General features: G+C 27.6%; 3 protein-coding genes across 3 annotated transcripts in view; 2 read left to right on the forward strand and 1 right to left on the reverse strand.

The window, feature by feature from the left end:
* Positions 1-414: 414 nt before the first annotated feature.
* Positions 415-1,341, forward strand: DICPUDRAFT_146922 (uncharacterized protein; the record flags this gene model as incomplete). The annotated part of the gene is made up of 1 exon (XM_003283222.1): positions 415-1,341. The coding sequence occupies one exon, from the start codon at positions 415-417 to the stop codon at positions 1,339-1,341; it is 927 nt and encodes a 308-aa protein (XP_003283270.1).
* Positions 1,342-4,140: 2,799 nt separating this feature from the next.
* DICPUDRAFT_96317 (uncharacterized protein) lies at positions 4,141-7,237 on the forward strand. Its single transcript, XM_003283223.1, has 3 exons — positions 4,141-4,694; positions 4,803-5,255; positions 5,335-7,237. Exons 1-3 carry the CDS (start codon positions 4,390-4,392, stop codon positions 7,190-7,192), a joined length of 2,616 nt encoding a protein of 871 aa, XP_003283271.1. The 5' UTR covers positions 4,141-4,389; the 3' UTR covers positions 7,193-7,237.
* Positions 7,238-7,308: 71 nt separating this feature from the next.
* DICPUDRAFT_96318 (uncharacterized protein) overlaps positions 7,309-11,221 on the reverse strand; it is a gene marked incomplete at its 5' end in the record, with an annotated part of 29,599 nt that continues 25,686 nt past the window's right edge. The window contains 2 exons of the mRNA XM_003283237.1: positions 7,309-7,879; positions 7,949-11,166. Coding sequence (XP_003283285.1) covers positions 7,460-7,879; positions 7,949-11,166 — 3,638 coding nt within the window. The 3' untranslated portion in view covers positions 7,309-7,459. The remainder of the gene's footprint in view (positions 7,880-7,948; positions 11,167-11,221) is intronic.

The following is an 11,221-nucleotide window of genomic DNA, read 5'->3' on the forward strand; positions in this document are numbered from 1 at the left end:
AGGATCCTATCTAAAAAAAAATAGAAATAATAACATAAACATACAAATTTCAATAATAGTAGCACAATCAACAGCAAATCTTACGATGAATTCAAGAGGCAATTAGATAATAATGCAAATTTAGCAGACCATAAATATAAAAAAAAAACAATGAAAGTATGTATGCCAAATCTACATTACACCTCAATTTACTGAAATTAACTTAAAAGAATTAATTTCAGAATCAGATTCAAAATATTACATGTCAGACAAAAGACAAAACAAAAAAAGAATGACTGTCTTAACAGACAAAATTGAAGTAACTTGAAAAATAATCAAAAATGGAGGAATAGTTATTGGCTCAAGAAAAATACAAATAAGAGCAAATAGAAACAAATATGATCTATTCGACTGGGAGCAAGAACCGAAAAAGAAATGAGTGAAATGGGAATAGAAATCCTAGCATATGATCATTCAAACTTAAATATCTATCTTACAGTTCTCGATAGAAATGGTATGATCCCACCACACACAACCTCAAACGGAAAATTTGAACTTAGAATCACAGAGAACAAAAATACAAAAAGTACCAAACCTAACCAACCTCAGGACAGTACGCCACACCAAGCTAATCAAGCTAATCAAGCTAATCAAATTAATCCAATTAATCCAATTAACCAAATTATTCAAAATCATCAGGACCTTCAAACTCACCAAGAACCTGACAAAGAAGACCCAACAGCTTTAGAAAAAACCGAAGAGAAAACACATCGACAAACTATAATGGATGACTTCTTCAAAGAAATGGACGAGCAGGAAGATGAACCATCCAACACTAGAATTGACCTAACAATCGGAGACAAAAACGAATTAGCAGAGGCTCAAGAACAAAAACCTATCGAGGAAGTAGAGGAAGTAGAGGTAGAGGAAGTAGAGGAAATAGAGAAAGTAGAGGAGGTAGAAGAGCCAATAATCGAAATAGAGGAAATAGAGGAAATAGAAGAGCCAATGATTGAAAAGGAGGACATCGAAAACTTCAGTCAACAAATAATTCTATTAGAAACACCAGCAAATTCTCAAATAGACCTCATAAAAGAAGAATCACCAGTTAAAGAAATCATAAACAAATCTAATGATGAATATAACAAATCAATGGAGAAACCACCAACAAAAATAAAAAGGTTAGCAACATTAAAATCAACTGGAATAATCCCAACCAATAATGGAAAGGTTATAAATTTCAACAATCCAACACCACCAAAATTACCACAAAACCATTGCTGCCCCCAAAGAAAAAAAATCATCACAACTGAAGAAAAGGTTAAGGAGTTTAATCTAAAACTCCAAAGCAAACAAAAATAATCTCATTAATCCACTAGAATGCACAGGGTATATCGACAAAAAAATCATTCGAGACTGCAATTTCAGTGCTAAATCTAAACAATACCCACCTAGATATTATCACAATGACAGAAACAAATTTAGAAAAGAGAAAGAAAAGAATATCTTAGGAAATAGAAATTACCATTCAGCACCAGCTGAAGGAAGGGCTCAAGTATATTACAAATAAACAGCAACAAACAAATAAAAACACAATTAATCAAAAGCAAAGAAGGAAGATTACTCATCACTCAAATACAAATAAATCAAACAACAATAAAAATAGCAACAGTTTATGCACCAGCATCATTAGAGGGTAGGAGACAAAAAAAAAGATTATACATCAAAAGAAATCTCAAATATCATGATCTAATAGACGTAGACATCCTGGTGGGTGACTTCAATATAAACAAAGAAGAATCAAGAATTAACAACCATTTGGTGGCAACAATTGAAAATGCAGGTCTAACAGAATGTATGTAATGTATTATCATCAAAATTCAATTAATTAATTAATTATAACTTAAATAGTCATTTAATCAAACAATTATAATAATTTGTAATGTAGATGGAGCTACTTTAGTTATAGATAAATAATAAATATAAATAATTCTAATAATCAAATAAATATACAATTCTTTGTTTGTGAAAACTAAAACCGAAAACTGAAAACTAAAAAATAAAATTTTATTTTTTAAATTTTTCAATTTTTTTATTTTTATTTTATTTTTAATTTTTAATTTTAAATAATAAATTATTTAAAATAAAGGAAAATATAAATATATTATTTAGTTTGAGATATAATTATAACTGTAATATTCATTTAATTCTAAAATGCATATGAATACATTACAAATTAATAATTTTAATAATTAAAAATAATTTAATTATAATCACTAGAAAGATTTTCAAAATAAAAAATTTCTGCGCATGCTGGGAATCGAACCCAGTTCGCATCCGTGGCAGGGATGCATCATACCACTAGACCACATGCGCAATCTGATGAAGAGCTGAATTATATGACCCCCATAAGTTTTGAACATATGTATTAATTTTTATAATAATAAACACAAAATAAAGATAAAATAAAATATAATAAAACCAAAATAAATATTTAAATTATATTTTAAAAAATATAATTAACCAATCTATATTAAAACTAAAAACTACTTATTATTATTATTTGTAAACTCTATAACTAAACTCTATTACTTCTTATTTTCTAAAATTATTTTATGAATTTTAATTTATACTGAAAAATATTATTTTTAAAAAAATTAAAATTAATTAAAATTTTTAATTTTAAAAATGTGTCAAAACTTGATGATAAATATAAAATAATATATGTGTGTCTTTTTCTAATAAATGTGATATATGTTTATGATTATTATAATAAATTTGAATTGATTTTAGAATTGTTGTTATATCACAAGGGTTAAAAATTGGTTATATTTTTTTTACTAAAAATCATTCCTTTTATTTTTAAATTATATTTACCATATTCATGGTTTTAAATGGAACACTAAAAAACTACACGAAAGGATCTGTTCTACATTATTTAAACAAAATTTTAAATAAAAGATTATGAATCGAAAATAAATTATTAATACTATTACTATTACTATTACTATTACTATTACTATTACTATTACTATTACTATTACTATTACTATTACTATTACTATTACTATTACTATTACTATTACCATCACTATTACCATTACTATTATGAATTAATAATAAAATCACTTTTGTCCTTTTTTTATTCTTTGTTTCTTTCTTTTTCTATTTCTTTTACCATTATGGTGTGGTTTCTTTTTAACACTGTTGTTTTTTTTATTTGATTATTATTATTATTACTATTTATTTCTTTTACTTTGTAATCTGTTTTGAATTTTCATTTGATTTTGATACTTTTGTTTCTTTGGTTACATTATTACCTTTTATGTTTACGATCTAAACTAAAAATATTAATTGATATACAAATATACCCCTACTATTATCATTATCTACTATTATACTCTTTCTATAATTTATAAAATAAACCGCTTTAAAAATTTTTTATTCTGTTATTCATTATTAATAAAAATAAAAACAAAAAATTAATAGAAACATCATATCTTTAATATAAGAATGATTTGTTCTATTTTAAATTATCCCTCTTGCATTTTTTTAAAAAAAATTATTTGTGGTGTGAAAAAAAAATTTAATAGAAATGATTTTGGAAAAAAAAATTAAAAAATAAAAAAATTGAAAAAATATTTTTTGTCTTTAAAAAATAAAAAAAAATAGAAAGAAAAAAAAAAAAAAAAAAAAAACAAATAAAACTAATTGGGATATTATTTGAATTTGATTGAATTTCGACTTTTGTTATTATTTTTTTTTTAATATTAAAAAGTAATTACAAATTTTTTATTTTTGTTTTAATTTTAATTTTAATTTTTTGTTTTTATTTTTATTATATTAAAAAATTTGAAAAAAAAAAAAATAACAAAAAAAAAAAGATAAATAAAAAAAAGATAGAAAAAGAGATAAAAAAATATTTTGACTTTTTTTTTTTGAAACTTTTTTTTTTTTTTTTTTGAAATTCAATTATTAGTCATTGCTCTTATGAATCGCTCGCACTAAAAAAAATAAATAAAAAAAATAAAAAAAAAAATAATTTTTTTGAATTTTTTTGAAATTTTTTTTTTTTTTTAATTTTAATTTTTATTTATTTATTACATTTACAAAGTGTTATTTTTTTTATTTTTTTTTTATTATTTTATATTTCTATTTTTTAGATAATCTAAAAACAAAAAAAAAAATTATTTATATTATTACATAAAAAATTAATATACAAAACTAAATAATAAAAAATTTTATTTATTTTTTTATATAATAAAAAAATACAATTAAAGTCTTTTTATAATAATAATAATAATAATAAAATCAATAATAATAAAATCAATAATTAAAATAATTAGAAAATAATAGTATTTACAAAAACATAAATTATAAAATCTATTTAGATAGAAAAAAAAAAAAAAGATGGAAGAACAAAATACATCAGAATTTTCACAAGAATCAACCATTGCATCATTTGATAATGGTTCAGAAAAAGAGTTAAATGGCAATAATAGTATAAATAATAATGAAAGCAATACAAATGTAGAACTAAATGAAAATAGTATTTCAACTAGAAGTGAAGATAATAATACATTGGCCACTACTAATGCCACTAATCATACTAGTAATAATAATGAAAACAACGATACAGTTAATGAAGAAATTGAACCATCAAAACCAACTTATAATGACATTGTTCAATTTATAGATCACAATGGTGATATTGTGTAGGTATCATAATAATAATAATAATATAACTATATAAAATTATTATATTACTATTACTACTACTCTCCCTATATTATTAAAAACTAATTATTCCTTTTAATTTATAGTAAAGATAATGGTAAAAATACATTTTTAGCAACAATTTCAAATAGAGAAGATTTTCTAAATAAAGGATTTGACTATTCAGTAATTTCAATTCTTGGACCACAAAGTAGCGGTAAAAGTACATTATTGAATTATTTATTCAATACCAAATTTGCAGTTATGGATGGATTAACAGGTAGAAAACAAACAACACAAGGTGTTTGGATGGGTGTAGCTACTCCATCATCAGCATCAAAAGAAACTTATTTAATTTTAGATGTCGAGGGTACAGATGGTCGTGAAAGAGGTGAAGATGAAAAAGCATTCGAAAGAAAAACCTCACTTTTCTCTCTTGCTCTCTCATCAGTTTTAATTATTAATATGTGGGCTCATGATATTGGTCGTTACAATGCCGCCAATATTTCTTTATTAAAAACTGTTTTTGAATTAAATTTGCAATTATTCCAACATAAAAGGTAATAATATAACATTATAAAATTTTTAAAAAAATTATTTATATTGATATTAATTTTTTTTTTTTTTAATTTTATTTAGAAATCACAAAATTTTAATATTTTTTATAATTAGGGACCATGATGGTGTTACCCCACTAAATGAATTAAAACGTATTTTATTGGAGGATATTTCAAAATTATGGAGTGATTTACAAAAACCAGATGAATTCAAAAGTAAAAGAGAAACCGATTTCTTTGAATTCGATTTTACTTCATTACCACACAAAATTTATTCAAATGAACAATTTATGAAACAAGTCGAAGCATTAAAGACCAGATTTGTTGATCCAAAGCTCAGCAATTTTATTCCAAAAGTAGAGTATAGAAATGATGATATCCCAGCAGATGGTTTTTATCAATTTAGTTATCAAGTTTGGGAAACTATAAAAAGTAACCGTGATTTAGATTTACCATCACAAAAAGAAATGTTAGCATTATACCGTTGTGACGAATTTGTAGAAAAATCAATGAGTATCTTTAATAAAGAGCTAAGAACCACCAAAGAGTCAATAGAGAAGGGCAGAATACAAGAAAATTTTGGCGAAAAGTCAAAACGTATCATTGATCAAGCTTTGGAAATCTATGACGAACCAGCCTCACGTTACCATCAAGAAACCGTTGTAAAGAAGCGTCAAGTATTATACGATCGTATGTTTACCGAGTTAAAATATCTTTTCGATAAACAAATGGAAAGATTATTTGAAAATGCAATGGATTTTTATAAATCATTAATCAAAGAGTTTAGTGTTTCATCAAAAGATAGTTCTGCATCATCATCAAATATTAAGCGTGATGGCAGCTCATCACCATTAACTGCTGCTTCAGCTGGAATCATTCCACAATTTTCAATTTGGTCAGAGGGTGTCAAAAAGAAATCAGTTGAATATTTTGAAGGTGTTGCCAAGCAATCTATTGTTCAAGGTAGTGATTGGACTTTTAGTGAACAATTAGAGGAGTTAAAACAAAAGCTTGATAAAGAATTAGAATCACTTAAAGAAACCCAATTAAATCGTTTATCAAAACTCATGAGAGATAAAACCTTCCAAGAACTCACACCAAATATCACCAAAGTTACCGAACAAGCACCAAACGATATGTGGTCCAAAATTAAACGTTTCTACGAAGATGCAGTATCAACTAACGAAAAAGAATTTAGAGATCGTTTAAATGATTTCTCTTTAGATCAAGATAAAGCATTAGAGATTATCAATAAATTTAAAGAACAATTATCAGAAGGTTTAAAGACAAAGATTACAGAGCGTGCAGAATTCCTCCAAATGCGTATGCGTAAACGTTTCGAAGAGAAATTCAATATGGATAGCCGTAATCTCCCAAGAAAATGGACCAAACATGATGATATTGGTGCCATATTCCAAGAAGCTCGTCAAAATGCTGAAAAATTAATTGATCTTTTTTCCTATCTTCGTTTAGATGAAGATGATTTAAATATTTCATTCTTTAAGAAATCAACAGAAAAAGCTGACGAATACGAAGAAAATACTATGGTTAATGCCAATAAAATTATCATTCCATTCAAAGATTGTCTCAACACTTGCGAACATTTCCGTCAAAATATTAAATCCGATTATATGCAAGCTCTCTCAGAACAAAATCGTTTAACTACCGGTGGTGGTGTCCCAGCATATATGATCCTTCTTTTATGCGTTTTAGGTTTCAATGAATTCATTGCTATTCTTTCAAGCCCACTTTTATTCATTTTAACTATACTCCTTGCTTGTGGTGGTGTCGTTCTTTATAAATTAGGTCTTTCTGGTCCTTTCCTCGATTATAGCAGCCAATTTTTGGTTCACTTTATTAATAAGGTTAAAGATATTGTATTACATGTAGAGCAATTATCAGAGCACAATAATAATAATAATAAAGTTAAAAAAGATTAAAACAGATAAATAATAAAAATACCACAAATAAATTTCAAAAAAACCAAATTACTTTTTTTTTTTTTTTTTTATAAATTTATATAAACACCAATTGTTAACAAGAAATATATGTTTTTAATTTAAAATTTACATTTTTATTTAAAATTATTTATTATTTTATATTTATTATTTTATTATTTTATTTTATTATTTATTATTTTTTTTTTTTTTTTTATTATTTTATTTTTTTATTTTTATATTTTTATATTTTTTTGTTATATATATTATTTAAGTTTGAACTTTACAACCAAAGTTAAGATCGTATCTATTTGACGATATCATAGCATCAACAATATTGATATTTGAAATTACTGCCCTTGTGCTTACAATTGAGGCAGCATTATATATTACTCCTGAGGCAGGTATTGGACTTGGAACAATTGTTGGATTACATGCTGATGTATCAACAGCAACACTGTATATCATATTATTGGATGGTGGATTAATAAATGTGTATTGTCCGTTTGAATCAGTAACTCTCTTTATTAAAGCAGTACCATTGGGTGCCAATAAAGAAACGGTTACGTTTGGTTTTCCTGATTCCCATGGATCTTGGATACCATTGCCATTATAATCAATAAATACAGTTGTACCTAATGTTAATGGTTTTGGAGTACAATGTGCTACTAAGTCACCTAAACCTGAAGCCTAAAAATAGTTAAAATTGAATATTAATATATAATTTGTTATTTTATATTTTTTTTGAATTATACTTACTTTTCCAAATGTAACGGGGTTAATTGTATCAGAATTATCAGTCAAATAAACTTGGAATGATGATCTTACGCTACCATTGTTGTTATTGTAATATTTAATTACACCTTCAAATACAACAGTAGAGTCGAATGATGAGGAGGCAATTTCTGGGAAACCTGGAACTTGATAAACGGCTAAACCACCAGTATCATCATGTCCAATTTGACCTTTTCTAAAGTTATCATTATAGAATTCACCAGTACCTGGACCTTCAATTTGACCTTTGTAACCTGATGGACCTAAATGGGCACCTATACGATCACCACATTTACCATCTCTCTCTGGAACATAAACACCATTGACTAAACAAATACGTAAAATATCTGGGGCTGAAACGAAACTACCTTGATCACCTTCTCTATCTCTAATGGCTAAAATAATATCATTGTTATCAAATGCAATCGAGGCTACAACTGGTTGTGGGTTATCATCGATATCGATCCATGGTTGCCATGTACTATTGTGACATACTGTATTTGAATCAAAGTTCTTACAGCCTCTACTATAGTTCAATGGCATTTGCACTACTTTGTTCCATTGTAAGGTAATTGGATCAAAGGTATGGACAAAAGCATTTAAATCTGCAATGGTTGGACCAGCACAAACTGAACCGGTATAGAATTTTCCTAAATGATATGTTACTGCGAATGGTTGCCAGAAGTATTTATCTTGAGGTCTTGTACAACTGACTGGAACTGGATATCTACCTGTATTAGTTTTATTAGGTTGAGTGTCCAAAGGCATAATAAATAATTCTTTAGTTTGGAGACCAATGGTTGCCAAAGTTCTTTGATATGGATTAATATCTAAACCACCAAATGCTGTACGATAAATTTCTGAAATTCTGAAATCTGTATCCAAGTTAATTTCCATACCATAAATATCATCGGTACCTTCAATATCTTTATCTAAGAAGGAATCTAATCTAGAGAAGAGGAAGTTTCTACCAGAAACAACATCAATCTTGTAAATGGCATTCAAACGACCTGGACCATAATCAGTACCAAATTTAGTGAATGAGGAAGCGTATAATTGTTTCTTTACACGATCATAAGTTTGACCATAAGTTGTACCTGATTCAGAATAGAATGATAGTGGAGTAATTTGGTTGTGCTGTGATGCGTTATATGGGAACATAACAATTACTGGTTCACCAGAATTTGGACCTAATTCGCTATCGCTATTACCAATTACGAAACATGATGTTGAGAGATTTGGATTATCTTGACAGGTTTCTTCATTTGTAATGAATGAGAAATCAGCAAAACCGGCTGGGACTGTAGTAGATGCTGGTAAAATAACACCTGTTGGTCTACAAGCTTCAACTTTATCACCTGAACCAGTTGGGAGAGCTGGAGTACCTACAGTAATTAAGTATTGACCATCTTGAACTAAGTTGTAGAATGTGTAGTTACCATTGGCATCTGTGACGGTACTGTTAAATGGAGTCTTACTATCACTATAGTAAATGTAAACTGGAATCTTAGCTAATGGAGTATCTTTAGCAGTGCCAAATTGTCCTGTAGTATCCATTTTACCATTACAATTGTAATCTTTAAATACCCTTCCACTGACTGATTTAATACTTGGTCTAATTACACCAAGATTAATCAATTTACATTTATATTGAGAGAATGGACAAAGAATGTTGTTGTCATCGTTTTGATTTAATACAAATACACTGGTATTGAATGCTGAGTTCAAATATGAGTCGGTAACTGAATTTGTGGCATTTTGTTTAGTGGCTAACCAACCAGATCCAGTTGGGGGTGCTAGTGAAAGAGTATAGTTTCCAAGTTGAATATTTGGTAATGAGTAGGAACCATTGGTGGCTGATTGAGTTGAGGCAATAAGAGTTGAACTACTATTGGCTGCTTTAAGTAATACTGTAAATACACCACTTGGGATTGAGTTGCTATCAAATTTGCCATCTTGTAAAATATCATTCCAAATGTTACCATAAATACCCATAGTGGTAAAAACGAAACCAGCATCATGAGTTGGGTCAATATATGGTGCAGTAAATGTTTCATTTGGGAGTCTTGAACGAATATCGTTGGAGGTAATCATTAAGTTGAAGGCATCGGTTCTTCCATTTGAGAATGCATTATTTTCAATTTGTGAACTAGTTGATACTAGTTTGGTTGGGGTAATTGAATATCCTGGTGGAATAACAAATTGAATAATATAATAACCTAAACGTACATTATCAATATAGTAGAAACCTTGTGCATCTGATATTGCTTTTAATGGTAGACCATCGGTTCCCATTACTTGTTGACCGTTATTGTTCAATAATAAAACTGTTACATTGGCCAATGGTTTTTCATCGTTATCAAAAATACCATTCTTATTATTATCAACGAATGTTCTTATACCAAGAGCTACATATGGGGTGTTGATACCAATGTTTCCTTTATTAAAGGCTTGTCTACAACGTGCTGTAGTGGATACGATAGTTGCATCACTAGATGGAACACTGAAAATAGAGGTACTGTGATTGGAGGAGAAGAATCTATTATTAATGACACCACCTGTTGTGACATTTGAAATAATATAACGTGGTGGGATACCAGCATTGAGGTAATAACTACCTGGTGGAACATTTCCTATTGAGTATTTACCATTGACATCTGTTGTAACCATTTGGATTGGTTTTCCAAAGATATCATTTGGAATTGATCCATCTGCTTTGAAGAGTGTAATATTAACATATGGGAAGCCAATTTCATTAATATCATAAATTCCGTTGAGGTTACCATCAGACCATGATTGTTGACCTATACTATAACATGGAATAACAAGACCTGCATCATTATCTAGATTGACCCAAGTGTTGTTTTCTACAAGGATAAAACCGGATCCCATTATTGGAATTTGACCATTCTGGTTGGCTTTAGATTGTGTACCAGTCAAAATTGCTGAAAAAGTAGTGCCAGATATATATTTGCTTGAATTTTGAGGAATTGTTACCTGAACAATATATTGACCATCAGATACATTTCTGAAAATGTATTTACCATTACTATCAGTGATTACACTAGGAATTGGGTTTCCATTTATATCTAATGCTACACTATTATCAATATATTTTAATAATGAAACTGTAATGTTATCAGCACCTAATTCTCCTGAATCTAAAATTGAATTATTATTTGCATCAACCCAAATTGTGTCACCTATAAATTTAAAAATTATATTGTTAATAATAATAATGATTTAGAAAAATTGATA

Source organism: Dictyostelium purpureum, assembly GCF_000190715.1.
Source record: "Dictyostelium purpureum unplaced genomic scaffold DICPUscaffold_5, whole genome shotgun sequence".
Classification (NCBI taxonomy): Eukaryota; Evosea; class Eumycetozoa; order Dictyosteliales; family Dictyosteliaceae; genus Dictyostelium; species Dictyostelium purpureum.

Coding starts and splice junctions, on each gene's coding strand:
- DICPUDRAFT_96317 (XM_003283223.1), top strand. CDS start 4,390: ATGGAAGAACAAAATACATCAGAATTTTCACAAGAATCAACCATTGCA. Junction 4,695..4,802: donor GATCACAATGGTGATATTGT/GTAGGTATCATA, acceptor TTTAATTTATAG/TAAAGATAATGGTAAAAATA. Junction 5,256..5,334: donor CAATTATTCCAACATAAAAG/GTAATAATATAA, acceptor AATTTTATTTAG/AAATCACAAAATTTTAATAT.